Source organism: Pholcus phalangioides, unplaced genomic scaffold (genome assembly GCF_987345545.1).
Source record: "Pholcus phalangioides strain wild (caught in Gottingen) unplaced genomic scaffold, Ppha-v1.0 ptg000011l_1, whole genome shotgun sequence".
NCBI lineage: Eukaryota > Metazoa > Arthropoda > Arachnida > Araneae > Pholcidae > Pholcus > Pholcus phalangioides.
The window spans coordinates 61,519,263-61,540,347 of record NW_028301604.1 but is presented as its reverse complement, the minus strand read 5'-3'; the positions used below and the strand labels follow the sequence as shown (position 1 = coordinate 61,540,347).

The following is a 21,085-nucleotide window of genomic DNA, read 5'->3' as shown; positions in this document are numbered from 1 at the left end:
ACGACAACGCACATATAACCTGACTATTCGCATCGTGTGCCCATTAGCCTCCTTGGGCAGATCTCGAAGTTGGGCAGTTTAAATGCGAAATGCTTCTACTGTTTGATGACGTGCATACCCGTTTATAGTATTGTTGGTCTAAGCGGATTAGTGGGTTATAGATAAAAAAAATTACGAAAGGTTTTTTCATACGTTTCCGCTTTTGCATCCACTGAAATAAAAATTAAGCCCACGAATTACGAGCGCTTACCTTAAAGCTTTGGAGATGACCATGGCAGATTGAAAGCATCTTTTATCTTTTAAATAGGGGATAACATATATTTTGGAATTTTTAAGACTTTCATAACAAAATTTCCTGGCGAGTGCATTTCTTTAAATGAATAAACGTCGAATCAACCTCTTCGCATATCGTTAATTAAAGCTATCAAAGCGTAGGAGTACGCGTGTCACGTATCGCATCTGATAGCATGTAATGTTTCCCAAGCGCTATTCACTGCCTTTGGTCAGTTTTTCGTTACCATCCCAATTTTTCAAGTCGGCAAACAAGATGATCAAACACATTGTGGAATATATGCTATTTCATTCCAAATGAATAGATATAAAACTGACAAACGTTGGTCTTTATTGTTTGTTACCATGGAATCGGGGTGAAATTTATGGTTTATGTGTGCGTATTTCAACAGGATGTTTTGAGAGGGTGGTTATAAATTATGCGATAGAGTTAAAGCATAAATTCTTCGTGTTAGTGGCGTGGAGAATTCTGAGCATGAAATCGTAACTTATATGATTTTAACATCATCAGCTCGTTTACAAGACTTTATGTAGCTCTAAAACGGGATTACCCTACAAAGGTTTCATAAAAGATCTTTTACAAAACTTGGAAAAACAACCAATAAGCCTGTTGATTACATTCGCTCGAATGTAACCGATACATTCATTGGTTGCATTTTCACGTTTTATAAAAGAACATTTATCAAATTTTTTAGAAAATATCTTTTATAAAACTTGAAATGCCACCAATAAACGTATTGGTTACATTCAATAGGATTATTGCTTATTTTTTTCAAGTTACGTAAAAGATCTTTTATCAAACTTTTATGGTGTAATCCCGGCCTAAAGAAGATTTAGATGTAGGAATGATATATTTCTTCACATATCTCAGTCGTAAAAAATTTAAAATACACAATAGTTTTCATTAAAGAAATATTCATTAAAACCACTGAAGGAACCCCCTCTATGGAATTTCAAACTACGTCACGTGTATTTGTTTATCATCGGGATTGATAGTGTTTCTTTTAAATATCTTTTGCTTCATTGTCTCCAAGGGCGGCTCGTGTCACCTAAAATATAACGAATGCAGAAAGCTTTTTTCTTTTTTTAATAATAATAATGAGCAACAGTAAAGAGAAATTATTGTTTCAAATATTTGCAAGTCCCCGGGATGCATATTTTTAGTTCACGCACACACAAAGTTATTTTTACCACTACATAAACTTGAACGAGGGGATGGAGTGATACCATACTCGCGCATGAGTATATTTTTGTTCTTTCGTGCTAATATGTTTGTAGTTTATTATTTTGAAGTATTCAATTTTTATTTAACCAAATTTTTTTTTATTCTTTTACAGTTAACAAAAAATGTGGCGAGGATGTAAACCAGGCTCTGCTGGAACGCATTGAGGGTGATTGTCATCACCCATGATGACTCCCGGGACAGATGTGTCCTCGTCACCTACCACACATACTCAGCCCTCTGTAAAATGTCGAATCGCTGGTGGAAGGGACCACACGGGAGGAGGCTCTCGTCTCCTTGCGGGAAATCCGATTCTTCTTCCCTACTTGACCTCCAACTCAAGAAACAGTATGTCCATCACAAATACCAAAGGACTTCTAAACATGCCTGGCCAAAACAACTGTTTTCTGAACAGCGCCGTCCAAGTATGTTCATATTTTTTTTAATTTATCACGTATTCCCAAGAGAACTTTACGATTTGTCCAGGGAATTTGTTAATGTTAGTAGACATTCATGCCCGAACCGGGGTACGAACCCAGACCTGCAGAACTCACAAGCTAGCTCCCTAACCACTGGACTGCCAGGCGGCGTGTAATTAACATTTAAAAAAACGTAGTTTCTTTTATTTTATTTCACCCACTATAGGAATATTCCTTTTCATGAGGTTTATTCTGTACATGGTTTTATTTTTAAGGATTTTTAACCAACAATTCATTCTCTGTGGAATGAATTTTTTATTGGTGAATATTCATTTTGTTGCATCATAGTCTTTTTCTCATAAACGATGATCTATCAGTCAAAGTTCTACTACTCAATATTGATTCTATATGTGCAAGGCCATTTTGATAGCACCGTGAGCTTCTTGGCCCTGCCTAGGTGCGCTGAGACGGCTCTGATACTTTTTTAATTTAGAAGCAACCATTTCTTAACAAATTAGTGAAGAGCTCTTCAATTATTCAGCTAATATTTCTTTCTCTTCTCTTTTTCAGTAGAAACAGGACTGTATATCAGTGCAATTAACCAGTAATATGACCGTTATAGCTACTGCTCTCTCTATACTGAGCGTACGCGACCGCGCATGGTGAAAAAGCTTCGGTGCGCTAAATCACGAAATACCAACATTTTTTAATCTTTTTGACGATGCAAAAGAGAATAAGTACCGCTCACTATAAGCAAAAGTTCCATGGTTCTGTCCATGGATAATCTTCGTTGAAAAAGAAAAAAAAATACACGGAAAGGTGATAAAAAAGGGAAATGAACAAAACAGACACAGCAACTTTTCTCCATGAAATATATGTTTTTTCATTCCATCTACCGAAATGAATCCACGGTGTATATAAAGTATATATGTTTTTGCCGAGTATGAGTAGAAAGGATTTTCGCTGTTTATGTTTGTGGTTGAGAAACAGATAGATGGAACATTGACGATGAAAACCGGTTGTTTCGTTCACGATTCGATCAAATGATCGGAGCTTTAATGGCTGTCATTCGAGAGGTCAGTGACATTCTCTCACCTGTAAACCGTGTCGAAATAGAGAATACAAAATAATCTTTGAAATGTCCGTATTTTTGCATTTAAATCGCTGCCGCTCGTGTTTAACACGCGCATTCGTTCGTTCTATAACTTTAGCTGGAACAAACTGGATACAAATACAGTGAAACCTCATTACAACGATACTCGATATAATGATAAATCCTTCAACAACGGTATTTTTTCAAGTCTTGTTTGGAAACATCTGTACTCTAAAGTTAAACTGAAGCCTATCGATATAACGATAATACCTTTACAAGGATATTTTTCTTGGTCCACGGAGTATCGTTATATCGAGGTTTCACTGTATATAACACTTTATTGGCGTCCTGGGAATTTTCCAAACATCAATATCATCAAAATTGAAATTAATTTTTTTGGAAGGATCCTAAACTCAAGTTAGAATATCTAGTAAGAGTTAATGTGACTTATACATTAGGTCTATAACTTATGAGTGCTTTGAGCAACAATCTAGAGACTGAATTTGATTTGATTTATCATCAACAAATAAGTAAACGCCAACAATATCGTTGAATGCTTTACGTACCATCGTGAGCGTCACCATATTATACTAAAAGCGTGTATAAAGCTGTCTGTAAACTTACTATATTCTCTGCATTAGTCGGCATGCCGTGAAAATCGGGGGTTACTGGCTTTTTGAATGATGGAGTCTGGTCTATTCCCGGCATGCTGGGAAAAGCGAGTTTCAAAAAGAATCACATGATACGTTCAGAAAACTGGTGTATCAATCTATATTAAAACTGAATAAATATGCGCTAATAGAAATAAAATATTTTTCACTGTAGCAAACGTGTTTTGTCCAGAAATTTGATAACAGTAATGAAAATTGAGCATTTAATTAACACTCTAACCTAATTATCGCCAGCTTTATACAAAAATACAAATATTGCGTTTTGCACGGTGTCAAAATGGACATGTTCAGAGATTGCAAGTGCTGTCGCTTTGTCGCTTTTGTATTACAATATGATATTGTGTAATGCAATTATACAATTTTTTGCTGTGCTTATTCAAATCAAAGAATACAGAAATACTTCACAGCCTACTTATTTTTTCATTTAGCTCATCTAATTTACGAGAACAAATATCTTAGTATCCGAAATTTGCAATAAACCAAGATTTATGGTAGTAAAAGCAGAAGTGAAATTCGAACTATCTGAACACAGTTCTGTAAAATAGAAACGGTCCCAAAATGCAGAGAGTAGGCAAGGTTCGAATCAGCTAGTATTTCAATCAGTTCTCAGAGTCTAGATATTAAGAAAAATTTCCCGGAAACCGTGACTCGCGCGAATTCCCCGGCACACCAGAAAATATGGTTATTCTCGGTATGCCGGATAATGCGGAGAATACTGTTTTTAAACCCGATTGTATGTTTTACGAAGTAATTCTCTTCTTTACAATACTGAAATCTTTGTATGATAATACAATATCTTTGAAACTGATAATACACCATTTCTGTATTATCAGTTTCGTTTCTGTTTTTTGTCAGTTTCTTATACATGTGCCTGGGGTAACTATTTCTTCTACTAACTCTTCTTAACTACTTCCAAAGTAATAAGAGATTCTTCTTTTTGGAATTCCCAGTTTCAGCTCAAAGTGAGGGGAGAAGGTTTTTTTAGTTCCCCCCCCCCCCCCCATCTGTCAAGTAAGGTCATGTAGTGATCCTGGAATCGCCACCTATCTTACCAGTTTTCTCCTCATACAAACTTTCGTATTTAGTTTCAGAAGGGAGTGGGTAACTTCTTCGGAGTCGTAAATATTTCGGAGGTTGACAGGTTGTTTGGCGGTTGCTATTTTCTCTGACCATCCCTTTAGATATGCCCCCCCCCCCCAAAAGTAAAAGTGTGTTTATCCTATTTTCTCTTCTCCCCACCGCTGGAGAATGCATCTCTTCAATGAACCACTTTTTTAAAAATTAAAACAAAGTGGAAAATATTGAACAATTATCCTATTTGAATTAGTTAATTTAGTATTTGTATCTAATTTTCGTTAGCATGAAAAGTAGTTTATTGCGCAAGTTTTGGAATACAGTCAACCTCTCTTTTGCGGTCACCAGCGGGACAAAAAAATTCCTCCGTAAAAGACGGGCGACCGTTAATCAGGGGTTTGAATGCTTACTTTTATTATACGAGGGGAAATTATTATTTGATGGTAAAAGAGGGGTGACCGCATCTTACGGGTGTCTGTTAAGAGGGGTTTTTACTGTATTTCAAATATATGTACAGTCCGTGCCGCAACTGCAAACGAAAATTTACTTTATCACCCGAGTGCCAATGTCCATTTTGGCGCTCTCTCCCCAGAATTTTTGACGGAAAAACAGTAAACTCAGTGCCCTCCTAGTTGCGGCCCTGTATCAACACCTCCTATAACTACAGCTATAGTTACGAACTAATCCTCTGGTTCCGAACAATATCCCATTTCTTTTAACGTCTCCCCAATTTCATTCATGACAGTTCACTGCGCGAAACGATGGAAAGCGGAATCTTGATTTTTTTCTTTGATAATATCTATTAATCTTTTTGTTTGATGGCAGTATGTAGATTTCATTTGCGTGAAACCCATTGTTCCTAGCTCCAGAGAAAATTCTAAAATACGATTTTGTAGATTCATTGAAGATATTTCCGTTTAACATATCTGTACCGTGAATCTTATCAAACTTATCTTATCATCTGCAGTTTAAGAGAGGGTAAAACAAGGTGACTGAAGAAAAAAGGTGAAAAAGGGTTTTGTTGTTAGTATAGTGGGCTTTTCTTGAGGTGCTTCAGACTTGCGTGACCGAATTCACTATTGAAGACACTTTAAGAAAGATTTACTTTCCGATAAATATCGTCTTTTACCACATCCGGTCCTATTTTAGTTATTAGATTGCATAAAATAGAAGTGTTCTTTTTGTTTCCGTTGAGTAAATGTTAAACTTTGCCTAGCCACGTGCGACAGCGCGTGCCGAACGGCATGTTCTCTTCATTACGTCAAGCCCGAATGAGCAGGCCACCTTCTGAAAAATTACCAACAATCTAAGAAATTATCGAACCTTTGTTCTCGACATGAAACAGATAAGCATTTTTTAGCGGGCAACGGGAGTAATTAATCCAAAAAAGATGCTCACTTGCGTGACAACGTGTCTGTTAGTGATCACAGTCACAGAGGAGTTGGACCTTTTTTTTCATTGGCCTTGTGTGTGCCTCGAAGTTGATTGTGACGCCCTGACATCTCTTCAAAACTTTTAGGCTGGGTTCACACTGAACCGATACGATAAGCGATACAACCGCGATATCGCACGGATTGGTTAAAAACCCTAATTTCATATTTTTTAACCAACCGTGTCAATATCGCGAATCATCGTTGTAGTATCGATCCAGTTGAAAAAAAAAAAAACCCGGCCTTACATTCATATTGCATAATGTCATCGCCATGCAATGACGTTTTATCCAAGGAGATTTGAACAGTGCCGTCTTGACGCATGGGCTCACCCGGGGACTGCCCGTGGGTCTCAGGAGAGGAGGGGGCCTCAGAATAACGACAAGTACTAGTTGAATTTTTCGGATAGGGCTTCAGAAAAATCACTTGGCCCGGGGGCCCATGATGATCTTAAGACGGCCCTGGAGATTACATGAGGAGGGGAAAATTGAAGCTGTTGTGTCAACCCCATTGGCTGACTGAGTAAGCCCAAACAAACTGCGCTTTCCCCTATACAGTAGACTCTCGACTTTTCTTCAAGCATAGAAGAGAACATATCACTGCATGCCTTTGCGCCAAAGTTTATATTATTTAAATGGGCTTTTTTCAATTGACTTCCAGTAATCTGGCGCACCCTGGTATGATATGTGCCAGATTAGCGAGTCTATAATACTTAACACGTGTTTTGCAAGCCCAAATACTTTTAAAATCTAAATAAGTAAATAAATGTAAGCACCATGACTATTTAATGTGCCTTCTACATGTTTCAACAATGAGGAAAGATAAAAGTTTATCCTTATATAAGGGGCTGTTATATTTTTAAATTCTTTTTGAAAGGTGGGGGGGGGGGGCATCATTTTTCACTCGCAGCTCATCTCAGCTCAAGTTTTTAGTTCAGAGCCTTCAATTTTATTTTAAAAATTCGATATATATCATATTAATGTCTATGGGAATATGGTTAATTAAAATAATATGAAGCTCCAATAAAGTGCAATTTTCATAATTTTTTTTAAACTGAATTTACTATAATTTTTTTTTTAATTATGTTTTTACTGAGACATGATATCAAGAAGAAAGACAACTTACAGGTGTCAAGAATAAGCTTTATAGCCAATACACCATCCGTATCATTAAATTTTCGTGCATATCGTAAAAAGGATGAAAATATTTCTTCGTATGTTGGTATAATGTTATGCTACATAAAAAAATCGTTTTATTTATTTTTTAATCCATAAGCCTTTGAAATTTCTCATGGAGTGTAGCATGATTTAAATTTTATTCTCTGAAGAAAGCAAAATAATTTGAAAATTACAATTTTCTTTCACTTAAGGTCTTATGGCATTTGGATATCTTCCGAAGAAGCTTTCGAGAATTGACGGGACATACATGCATGGCTGAATCCTGTATATTTTGTGCCTTGAAAGTATGCAAATTTCTTCAACAGTATTTGTGTATTAGATGTAGGCCTGTTCTGTCTTAAAATCGAATATTATATTATGGATGCAAACTAAATTTGTGACATTTTGATTTTGCAAAAAGGAAATTAGACCCTCTTTAAAGCCTTTTAAAAATAAATGAATTTGCTTTATCATCATTGTATTACATACAGATAAATTGATTATTACTCAATTTTCTAAGATATATAAAAAGCTATTCATTTCTATTTCCTAGGAACTTTTTGCCCAGTTTCAGTACAGCCAAGAATCGGCTCTTCCACCAGATGCCTTAAGACGTGCCTTAGCTGAAACTTTCAGTAATCAACGACGTTTCCAGCTTGGATTTATGGATGATGCAGCTGAATGTTTTGTAAGTTATGTTTTTTCTGTTCTAATTTATTTTTCTCAAAAGATGTTTAATCATTCTAAAGTTATAATCAAAAATATAATTTATAATTTGCAAAAAACATAACCTAAAACAAGCCAGTATTTAATTTTAGTAGCATAGTGCATATACTGTATAATGAATGCTTTTACTTTTTAAATTGAAAATAATTTTTGCACGATTTAGTTACTGACTGAATGAAAATGCAGCAATTTGTAAAATATTAAATGCTGACAGATGCATAGCTGCACAGGTACTGAATGATATAGGACATCTACAGTATTTTTTATTTATTAAGATCTTTTTTTGCTCAACTTAGAGAACTATCAAACCTCATATAGTGTCACAATAATTTGAGTCTCATAGTTCAAGATTCTGGATAATCTGAGATGCTGAAGTTTTTCAAAATTCCTTCTTAAAGCATCTATCTTTTTATTCTCTTCCACAAAAAAACATACTTTGTTTTATTTTTCTCACAAGTGTGAGTCATTTCAGTCTGAAGGTGGATCTTGGCAGCTTTAGTCAATAATGAATTAAGAACTGTTGAATTGAGAACAAAAGACTAAGTATGAATGCATTGGTCTGAAGAAAACAACTTGGAAAAGTTGTTTCATCTGATCAAAATAGTTTTACTTTTCAATGTTAGAACTTTGATTAAAAAGGCCAATTGCTTTCATATGCAGAATGCAAATAACTGACCTTACACAAGTGGGAGACTGATGGAGCTCAAGCCCAAGGATGAACCTTATGTTGTCGTAATTTTCTACCATATAAATTTACTATAAAATCAATATAAGCCAGTCCCTCCCCCCCTGAAAATTTTTGTGTGAATGCTCATCAAACGCTAAGTTTTTTGAAGTAAAATAAACATCTTATGCCAGGGCTGTCTGAATTTGATAAATGCTAAAAAAATTATTATTTTTATTGGTGATTATTCTTAATACCAAGTGCCATTAGTAAACATGACGAATCGTACTAAATACATCACATTTGCCAGTTATTATGCATAATCATCATTTACTATTGGTAAATATGTTAAATTGATCTCATTGCCATGATAAGATTTATTATTTAGATCACCATACTTATAAGCCAGGGTCTGAACCAGACATAATGGACTGTAATTTAACTAATCGCTCTCTAAACATCACTGAAATAACTCCTACAGTTAAGACCTATCTGACAAATTCTGCAATGGAACCTAGATATAATGAATTCCTATTAAACAAATTTTACGATCATATCCAGATATAATGAACTTATATTTAACAAATTTTACGATCATATCCAGATATAATGAACTTATATTTAACAAATTTTACTACCATACCCCGATATAACAAACTCCTATTTAAGAAACTCTTTAATTTTCACAAGTTCTTATTTAATAGATTTTTGCACAAGGACAGGGTTAAAAAAAAGGTTAAATTGCAAAATTCATTAAATAGGAGTTCATTATAAGAGGTTCCAAGTGAGGAAGGGACTTGAAGGTCTGCCCCTCCCCCCCAAAATGTGAGAAAATGACCAAAAAAAGAGAAAAAGATGACCAAATCTATTTTTCTATCACTTTGGTCCCCCTGCCTAAAATGAAAGTGATCCCTCTCCAAATGAAATTTCTGGCTACAGGCCTGTGAGGGTTCAACTATATTTTTGTCAAACATACTACCAAGAATCATTTAAGATTTTTTATTCATGTTTATCAACTTTACCAATTATGCTAGGGAAGGGCTTCTGAAACTTTTTCATCTGCAGCACCCCTTTCCCTAATCAACGCTTGTCCATGGCTCCCTCAAAGCAGCCGTCTAACAAAGAATTGCTTGGAATAACCTCTATCAAGATTGGCGTTCCATGGTACCCCTAAGAAAGGTTGACAGTGCACAGTTTCAGAACTCCTGCACTAGAGTATCTTGCATAATCACTAGTAAAAGCGATAAATTTCAAGTATTTATCAAATTCATCATGTACATTGGGTTATTGCACATACAATCTGATCAATGATAATTTTTTGTACATTCATCAAATTTACTAGGACAGCTAGATAATATGGATAATCATCATAAAAGTGATAAATTTTTTACATTTATCAAATTTACCAATGACAGTTAGGTAAAATGCATAATCATCGTAATAGTGGTAATTTTTTTAGTATTTATCAAATTTACCAATGACGCTTAGGTATTATGCATAATTGCTAGTGATAAATTTATCAAGAAAAGAGATCAATTTATCAAACATACTGAGGCGATTGACAATTATGCATAATAATATTACCAATTTATCACATTTACCATGACATATATATAACTATTTAGTTTTTTCAACTAGTGTTATATATGCAAGTTTTTATTTATCTGAATTAGTATAATATATATGGCTATTTATTTATTCTAATTATTATAACTAATGAATATAATTATATGTTCATGAATTTGTTCAAAGTAACTCTGAAATTCTCAATCAACAGTTAATAAATGTTTATTTTTTGTCAGGAAAATATTCTTCTTAGAATACACTTCCATATTGCCAACAAAGAATCAGAAGATATGTGCAGTGCAAGTCATTGTATTCCTCATCAAAAATTTGCTATGACTTTAGTTGAACAGGTAAATAGTAAAACAGTTTAAAAAATATGTGAAGCGTTGTTCAAAAAGAAAACATACTGGTTTGGTATGAAAAATAATTGAACATATATTTTTTTTGATAAATTAAATGAATTACACACAGTATTTAATTATGACTAACCTTCAACTACTTTTTTTTTTTACATGATTTCTGTCATTTTATGAAGCCACTTGTCACATCAGGTTACTACTAACTTTTCTATTCCCTGAGCAAAAAAGGTTTTAAAAATGGCATGTATATTTTTGATGTTTGACTCATTCAAATGACAGCCCAGAATGTTTACTGATGAAGGCATTATTGATAGCCATGAAGCTGCAAAATTCAGCAGGTAGAGCATCTGGCTTACAGCTCAGACTTATTCCTTCATCAGAAGAAATTTCTAGAGTCAAAGATGTTGTTCATTGCTTGTTATCAGCACTAGTGGAATTGGTTGTTTTGAGGAAGAAGTAGAAAAGTTAGTTACCCACTTTTTTGACAAGTGTCTTAATTATGATGGGAATTATTTAAAAGATTGGTGAAAGGTTATCCATTATTTTCAGAGGTTTCGTTAATTTTTTTTCATATGTTTTTTTATCTCTATTGCCCTACTCATATATTTTTTTAATTGAAATTCTTACAGAAGTTGACTTACAAAGCAAATATTTAAAACTTTTTTTTTCAGACTGTATGTCATGCTTGTGGCGCTACATCTGAGCCATTGCCTTTTACACAAATGATTCATTATGTACCATCATCTGCTCTCTGGTAAGCTTGTTCATTTGAACAAAGTAAACTCTTCATTTTTTTTTTTATCATGAATAAGAAATTTCATATACTGCCATATGATTTGATAATTATTTTTGTATAACTATTATATATCATTGTGATCAATATTATTATAATCAGTTATGATGATAACCAGGGCTTGACAACTCAAAAAAAATTTTAGGCACCAGCAAAATCATATGTGCCAAGCAATTTTTCTCCCAACAAAATCAGTCTAAAATAGTGTATTTTTTCACTTGTCCAGGACTTAAGGACCCCTTTACATGTTAGCAGACATGCTGACATAATTTCCAATAATTTTGTGCTGTCTTTTGACTTCAATTAAGTTATTATACATGAAAAATATTAGGCTCCAATTTTTCAGTTGTCATGGCGACCTGACCCCGGGAATTTACCCAGCCCTGTACATAATAACTATTCATCAAACAAAGCTTCTTGTATAGCATTTTAACAAGTTTTAATCCATCAATGTATTTTATGATATGCACTGATTAAGAAAAGCTGTGTTTGCTAAATTCTTGAAGGTGTTGCATGCTCTTTGACTTCTCACTTCATAGAAGTACATAATATTATTTCATATAAGCCATACATTTCTCCTATTAATCATTCAGTTCTCAGGCCAAAGTTTTGAAAAGTGAAAAGGATGATGCCCTAAGCTTTGGAGAGCTGCTCAGAAGAGCTGGAGGCTTAGGCGACTTAAGAGATTGTCCAGTACGTTGATATATATTTTTGCTTGAGTGAAAGAATAATATTTTTTGCTTGAGTGAAAGAGTAATATTTTTACTCTAGTGAAAGAATGACATATTTTCTTTGCTTATGCATTTTGATATGAATTTTAATTATCGTATTATACAGTTGAACCTCATTGAGACAAAGCAACTTAATATGAAATAAATATTTTTCATGTTGGACATATTTAAAATTGCTGTTTTATCAGTAGAAAGGAAATTCAGTTAGTATTAGGGATTTTATGTGTGTTGTTTTTTTTTACTTCATCTTAATAAGGTTCGACTGTATTGTATTTTCCAATTATTCTGGAAAATGTTCAATTCCTTCTCCCTGCACTTTTTCTTAGTTACAAGTACAAAATTTTACAATTTTATCCCCCTTCCCTAGAAGTTGAAAAAACTATCAACTCAGACTAATAAATTGAAATACACTCATTGCCATAAAAATTTGCGCACCAAGAAATAATTGTGGGATCAAAACGAAAGTTGGCCTGAAGGTACATGTCGGGCAGATATGCAAATGATTAGAAATGCAGCGTGATTGCGCATTGCATAATGCCACTAGAGGGCGTTGAACTTCGTTCTCCTTGGAGTATAAAACAGGTAAGCAGAGCTTGCTGGAGTGTATTTAATAGTTTGCAAAGGAAATGCTGAGGTAGACATGCCGTTACGCTGCCGTCGAAGACCATATGAGCAGTTGTCAGAGTTCGATAGGGGAAGAATCATCGGGATGATGGAAGCTGGGTGGTCAGCTCGGTGAGTAGCTCGTCAACTAGGCCGTTCTGATTTTACTGTGAGGAAGTGTTGGGACCAGTGGACAGAAGAGACGTCATTTACACGGCAACCAGGTTCAGGACGCCCTCGACAGACCAGTCATCGAGAAGACCGTCACATCATCCGAAACTCACGTGTAGAGCCAACTGCCTCATTGGCCGCTATCCAGACACGGGCAGCAGCTTCACTACGGGCCCCTGTGTCTTCCCGAACCATCGCAAGGCGCCTGGCTGAAGGACATCTGGTATCGCGGCGCTCATTACGTGTGCTGCCAATGACACCCACCCACCAACGCCTCCGTTTGGAGTGGTGTTGAGCACGACGGGATTGGACTGCAACGGAATGGAACCAGGTTGTCTTCAGCGACGAATCGAGATTCAACTTGAGCAGTGATGACAATCGTGTTCGTGTGTGGAGGCCCCGTGGTGAACGCTTCAATCCTGCCTTTGCTTTACAGCGACACACCGCTCCCACAGCTGGTGTCATGGTATGGGGTGCCATTGCTTACGATACACGGCCACCCCTAATATTGATCCATGGCACAATGACAGCCCAGCGGTATGTCCATAACATCCTTCAGCCACATGTGTTGCCACTCATGGCAGGGCTCCCAGGAGCCATTTTTCAACAAGACAATGCTAGGCCACACACAGCAAGGATGTCACAAGACTGCCTCCACCACATTACCACTCTTCCCTGGCCTGCTCTATCCCCAGATTTGTCACCAATCGAGCATATCTGGGATCATTTGGGACAGCAAGTTGGACACCCTACGAGGTTGGTCGAACTAGAGGCGCATTTACAGCAAGTGTGGAATGAGATGTCTCAGGACATCATACGGAATTTGTATGCCTCAATGCCCGCTCGTATCGCATCGTGCATTCGCGCTAGAGGGGGGGGGGTCCAACAGAGTACTAAAACTTCTGTTCATCTGTACTTTTTTCTGCAATAAATTATCCTTTTTCTTGGATTTTCTAATCACTTACTTATATCAACGTAGTACTTACATGTGTAAAATTTCGTTTCATTTTGACGACTTCTTCTGGGTGCGCAAATTTTTATGGCAATGAGTGTATATTAATAACCTTTCGATTTATTTCCTTTTGATGTCTTAATTTTCAATGGATATTTTTTAACAATCAGTTTCCCCATATGCTGCAAGAGAACTAGAATAGAAAACTGTAAGAAAAATTATGAAAGGATTCCCTAAAAATTCAAATCTATTGCAAAATACTGTTTTTTTTTTATTGATTGGAACTAAAGTACATAGACAAAATATCCTGAATTGGGCAAATTTTCTAATTTCTGAAATTAGAGACTTTTCATGATAGATGGGGCATGCTATCTCATAATCTCTTCAATTTTACTTTTATTTATTTTATTTTTATATTTATTACAGATTATTACTTGTGTATAAATGTGTTATACACTAAACTTTTTTTTTGTTGTTGTGATTATTTCAGAGTGCTTGTGGAACAGTTATACAAATACGAAAGACACTCATGAACAGACCAGAAATAGGTAAATTTCACATAGGATAGTTACACTTTTCTTTTAAAAGTTTTCTTATCTTAAGTTTTTAGTTTTTATAATTGGGTTTGCTGTATTTTAGAAAATATATAACATCTATGTTCGTTATGGGCATCTTTTCTCAGCCACTTCATTAGCCATTTTGCTTGTTGTGGTCTTGTATTTTTAGTTGTATTATAGTTGTACTGAAGCAGTTTTATGTTTCATCCCCACTGGAAAAGACAGCATATTTGGTGCATTGTTAAAAACATATATAGTTGACTTTTTTTTTTTTTGAAGTTGTAGTCATGCAGGAACTATATAAATATAAAATACAGTGTTATTTCTACAATCATAACCATGTACTTGCTACATAACAATAAACTCTAAAATGCAAGAGCATAACTAAATTAGAGATGCTGCTGGTCTTGCGTCTCTGCAGTGTATGTATATATTGCGGTAAAAGTGATACATCAATAATTATGCATAATCACCAATTGTTATGGTCATTTTGTCAAATTTCACTATATTCATAACTTTCACCAGTGAATATGAAGCCTAAATGAAACTGGTTTGATAAAAATGGAAAAAATTCATATGAAAATACCCCTTTTGTTTAACCACTTAGTAGTTTTACTCAGGCTTGATATGTGTACCATATACTATATGTATTTTGCCATAAAAATTAAATTTAAATGAGTGTGTGAAGGAGATAAAAAACATAAGAATTACTATCAGTTTTTTAATTTTGGTTTTTTTTAAACACATATCATGATATGGAAACATAACCAACATTCAAGGAAACAGTTATTTTCTGGATATTTTGCTGAGGTGAACTCTGAAAGAAAAGTCATCACATCTCCCACACTCGAACCCAGGCCCATAATATATAAGTATATATATATATTTTTTTTCGAAATACACTGTACTGTATTGGCAATTAGCTCCTGCGTTTTTAATAAAAGTAATACAAGTCGGGAAAAAAGAGGCATGAAAAGCCTCTCTTGCTCAAAATCTTTCCCACATCATAAGATGCCCTTAATTCTTGTAATACTCCTCACAACACAGGAAAACACTTTGGCTCTCGTTAGTAGAAAAATTGGGTGACCACAAGGGTGATTCCTCCATTATTTTTATTTTTTACTGCACAGCAAAAGAGAAAGAAATTGCGTCTCCCCCAAAATCTCTCGCAGGGGTAAACGAAAAGAGCTCGAGAGAGAGAGAAAAAAAGAAAGTGTATTTTTATCTGACCAAAATCGCTATGTACTGTACATATATAGGTGCACTGCCCATCGATTCTTTTCTTTCCGAAAAATAACCGTAATATTATATGCCACAAACCTCCAATTTTTTTCTCATCTCTCATTTTTCATGTATATTTTATAGTTTTTTTTTTAAATAAGTACCTTAAAAATATTTTTCTAGTAATGTATATTTAACGCGTTTCGGCTCCCCTTCTCATTTTGCCTGCACCTGTCGCACTGCCCTAAGACCGCTCCTGCCCCAAATCAAAAAGGGGCAATCAAATTATTGAAAGACTTTCATTTATTCTAAATTGTTTCTTTCTTCAATTCTGGATTTTTATTAATTTTGGAATAGTTTCTTTCACCAATTCTCACATTATTTTGCATTAATTATGGATTTATTACTATATTTCTATTGTTAATTTCAAATTTTGAGACTAATCTTACTTAAAATTCTTATTTTCTTTTAAAAAAGCAATTATTTTCTTTAAAAAGAAAAAAGAACTTATATAGGTGTTAAAGCTCCTAGTTAAACTATTTGACATTTTTCCACACCCTGAGGGTAAATGAAAACTTGTGAAGTTATTTTATAATTATAGTAATCTAATATACCTATAGATAAATGTCAGTTGGTAAAGGAACCAAATCAAAATTCAAAAATTATTACAATAACCTAATAAATATTACTACGGTACTTGAAACTAATTTATCATTAAAAAAAAAATACAATTCATTGGAAAAGGAAGAAAAATCGTCAAATAGACTCTGAAAAAAAATTGCAAGTAATATTATCACTGAAGAAATCATTAATATTGCATAAATCTCTTTTTTTTTTTTAGAATGATAATGAAGAAAGATGATGTGGGAGATGAGGGATTCATCGCGTTTTTGCCTGTAGGGTTGGTTTGCATTTAGATGTAAGGTTTTGAGTTCGCGATTGAACGCTGGAATGACCAGTTCCAGCACGCACTCTTAACTGCACACTTTTTTCGCCTTTACATGCACACTCTTGAAGGTGGTTCTGAAGTTGTTTACAGCTATCGCGCACAAAAGCATATGTGTATAGGGGGGGCCTTTAATGTTGTCCTAATAAATGGTTGTTATTGCCGATCTTTTTTATAACATCTTCATCTTGACATTTCTTGAGTCTATCAGCCTAAATACTGTTCATGATAATGGTTATAGTTAGCTGCTGCATATTTCAGAAATATTTGTGATTGTTTCATGATATTTTGATGTTTGCAATACTGTGTGTTTTGACTGTTTTAACCCTTAAACTGCTCAATCATCTATGAGCAATCTATGTTGTAAATATTGGTTTTTTAATGAAACAAACAATATATCTTCTTAAAAAATTATATATTGAAATTCTCATTTTAAATTAATTTTTCCTCTACTAAAACAATAATGAGACTGGAAAGCAAAGATGGGATTTTTCTCACAGTTAAAGGGTTAACTACACACACTTCTAAAATTTAATAAAAATAATCAAGCAAGTCTCCAAAAAATCTTGGACAGCTGCATTAAAACTTGACTCTCTACATTCATTTGTTTAGTTAAGTTTGTTAAAAGCTTATAGGACCAAGGCCTACCATTTCTTGTAAATTTTGAATGACTCTCAACTATGTGCTCATTCTTGAAACACAATCCAAATTTACACCAGATAAACCAAAAGTTAGTACACTAATCCCTCTGCTACTCAGACATTTGGAGATTCATATAATTTTTTCAGATTCAGGATAACATGCTAGTTAATTTATTTTCCTAGCTCCGTTGCACTTTACACTTGCTTTAATTTTTTTGTTATAGAATCCAAATGTACTGAAACATGTAAAAAATTGTATTGCTACACAAAAAAATGCTCAGTATGTATAATTAAAGCTTTTTTATTTATTTATTTTGCATAGTGAGCATTGGTTTGGTTTGGGATTCAGAAAAGCCAACAATAGATCACATTATGGATGTGTTCAGCACAATAGGCATGACCTTAAAACTTCAAGATGTGAGTAGTGTTTACAGATATATGCAATCAAATTGTGTTTTAAAATTTCTTTGATTACTTTGCATTTATTTCAGCAATAGGCTTGAATACAATTTGTGGAATATATAAACTTATGATATGATTTGCTCTAAGAATTTTCTGTCTTTTCTTTCAATAATGTTAATAGATTTCACATGTTGGGTTCAATTAACACTCAATGGCAATTTATTTTTGATATTTATATTTATTTTGGAATTATAGAATCTACATAATAAAGGGTAAACCCCCTTTAGGAGGGGTAAAACACCCAACTGAATTTTATTAATTAATTAATCAATTATAATTTTTTGCCAGGAATAAATACTCACAAGTATATTTTCTGGGATACTAAAATGTCTGATTTGGGAAAGATGTCAACAACAGTATAAATTTGGTGATGCACGATGATAATGCAGCCTCTGTATGTAACGATGATCCCTCTAGAACAGTGGTTCTCAAACTCCCAACCTTTTTTATGCTATACCCCACCAAAGCATCTCTGAAACTCTAATATGTGTTTTCTCCCCCCAATACATCATAGTTCTATAACAAAGTTTGGTTTTTTCCCATAACTAAAAATAATTTTTTTTTGCTAGTTTTTTTCTCATTCCTACTATTACTTGTAATTCTTGTTGTTCAAAAAGTTAACTCCTATTCACGTTCAGGGAACCAAAAAAGTTGTTTACTTAGTTAGAAAAAGTAGTTCTTAACCAGGGGTCCTTGAAGAGGTTTTGGGGGTTTGTAAGTTTGGATGAGTAAACAATTAGCTCATTGAATAGAGTATGTAGGCTTTAGTATCCATACTGTTCAGGCAGTTTTGTTGTGTTCGAGGCTTTTTATCAGCAGATGTTTCTCCTACTACTGTGGTGGATATCATCATTTCAATTATAGCAAGCAAGGAGATAAAACGACCTCTATGGAAGACTATCGACTATATGTCACTTGTTTCACGACAATACAGCAACTTGTGATGTGTCACTTGTACAACAATGATACTGATTTCACAGCGTCTTCATCTGAAGCACCAGTAGATCGAAATCTTCAGAGGAGGTCGTTTCATCTTTTCATCTGCTTGCTTGCTGTAATCTGCACTAATGTCTACTGCAGTAGTAGACATTGAAAGAAGCCTTCTTTTTTAACATGGTTAACTGGTGGGGTTTTTGGCCCACCAGTAAAAAGGAAAAAAAATTACTCTTAGGTTATGACCTATTGTTTTTTTGTCAATGATTATGACTCCTTCATAATGTTATATGCCCTTTCTTCAATGTGGTCGACCAGTTTGAATTTCTTGTAAAATGGCCTGGTACGAAATGTCTGTTAATAAAAGCTTCGAACATGGCATAACAGCCCAAAAAAGTATGGATACTTTTAGTTAACTCATTGTTTTTACATTGCTACAGACAGAATAGTATTTTATAAAGGGGTGGGGTTTGTGGTTTTCATCTTTTTCATTTTATTGGCACAGTAGATTTGTGGACTTTATCTTACTTGCGCATATTGTCCCTGAAGCACAAAACATTAAGAACCTCTGGTTAAACCCCTTCCAAAAAAAAACACTGAAAGAGACAAATAAAAGAAAGAAGTCATCAAGAAATTCGAGAATTCTGAAAAAGTGTATAAGCCTTAGTAGAAAAAATCATTCTCAAATTTCCTTCTTCAAAATCAAATTGCCCCCTTGTATTGTCGTGAAGAGGCCCCACAATGGGAAATCACCACTTTAGAAGAATATTTTTCCTTGATTGGCAGAGTATTGTTATACCAAAATTTTATTCAATTTATTGTCACACTGTGTGTGTGTCTATGTTATTGATAAATCTTGATGAAAGTTTATATGTATATCAAATGATATACTGCTCAGAGATGGTGAGCTACTTTAACATTTTCTGAAAATTTCAAAAATGTCTAAAGTTGTCAAAAAATGCTGAAACCTTTCTGTTGGATAAGGTCTGTTTCAATAACAGTGTATTTATTGAAAGTTCTGCTGTATTTATGTACTTTTATCACATTTTCATATATTAAAATATGTGCATTTGTTTATTTTACATATCTTTTATTAATTTTTTAGGTTTTTCATTCAGTAGTTGACAGTCGATGGGCTGCTGCAGCCATTCATCAGCTAGTAGGAATTGTAACATATTATGGAAAACATTATTCTACCTTTTTCTTTCATACAAAGCTAAGAGTTTGGATTTATTTTGATGATGCAGCTGTAAGAGAAGTAAGTACTTATAAACTACTAGTAAATGAAAATGGTTATCTTTTCAGATTTATATTGCATTTTGGCTTTGATCTGTAAAATAATTAAAATTATAGAATTCTGTTACCCCTCTTCCTAAAGTTTTTGACAGTACAGTCGAATTCTGTTTTAACAAATACCATTATAGCAAAAAAATCTCATTTTAACAAACACTTTTCCAATTCCCCAGATAAGTTTATGTAGGAACAATGTAAAAACTTGGAATTCCTTTATAACGAAATTTTGTTATAACAAAGTGATTTCTCCCATCTCTTGGAGTTTGTTATAATGGGATTCAACTGTAGTAACATTCATTTTTGATATTTTTTAATGAGAAATAAATATTTTTTCAGAATTTGCTATCACTTTTTTAATTATATATGAAATTAAAAATTTTAATTTAATAATCATATTCATGTATCAAATGCATGTCACATTGTGTACGCACACCAAAGTGAACAAAACATCAAAATGCATTTTTGAGTCTAACATGAAAGTGCATTTTTTAGAAAATACTTTTGTTGAAACCAATTTTGAATAGTTGCAATTTAATTGAGCTAATTGATATTGGAAAATTACACAATAAGGGTTAATGTAAAATTCTTCAAAATTATGTTATTTGAAACAAAATGAATTGGTGTAACCTGAGCATATTCCAAGAAATACAGTAGATATTTCAGACAAAAAAATATATACAAGCTAAAGTATTAATGCATTGATAACATTTGCTAAAATAAATGTAGCATCATATAACAAGTAAATATTTCAATAAAAACTTTAAATTTATTTTTAAATTTCAAAGCTTTTCAGTTTTATTATAATACTTGAATGTTACAGATTGGTCCAAAATGGGAGCAAGTTGTTGACAAATGTTGTCGAGGTCATTTCCAACCACTGTTACTACTTTATGCTAATCCTTATGGAACTTCCATTTCAACATCCACTGCTCCACATAATATTGTTCTTGTTGGGAATGAGCAAAATGTTTTTGGTATGTTTGAAATTCATCAGTTATTTAAAAAAATGTATTGAAGATTATGTATAATAATAATTGGTGGGTTTTCAATATGAATCTTGTTTCCTAAAGTTCCATGAAAATTTCAGTTTAAAATGTCTTTTAAATGTTC

At 33.8% G+C, this 21,085-nt stretch overlaps 1 protein-coding gene across 2 annotated transcripts in view; it reads left to right on the top strand.

The window, feature by feature from the left end:
* The window catches only part of LOC149080666 (uncharacterized), an 84,626-nt gene that overhangs the window by 48,036 nt on the left and 15,505 nt on the right, over positions 1–21,085 (top strand). For both annotated transcript variants that reach the window (XM_089239856.1, XM_089239854.1), the window contains exons 2-11: positions 1,629–1,938; positions 7,570–7,662; positions 7,911–8,045; positions 10,550–10,663; positions 11,344–11,426; positions 12,059–12,158; positions 14,413–14,470; positions 17,610–17,704; positions 19,788–19,940; positions 20,796–20,949. In XM_089239856.1, coding sequence (XP_089095982.1) covers positions 1,699–1,938; positions 7,570–7,662; positions 7,911–8,045; positions 10,550–10,663; positions 11,344–11,426; positions 12,059–12,158; positions 14,413–14,470; positions 17,610–17,704; positions 19,788–19,940; positions 20,796–20,949 — 1,225 coding nt within the window. In that variant the 5' untranslated portion in view covers positions 1,629–1,698. The remainder of the gene's footprint in view (positions 1–1,628; positions 1,939–7,569; positions 7,663–7,910; positions 8,046–10,549; positions 10,664–11,343; positions 11,427–12,058; positions 12,159–14,412; positions 14,471–17,609; positions 17,705–19,787; positions 19,941–20,795; positions 20,950–21,085) is intronic.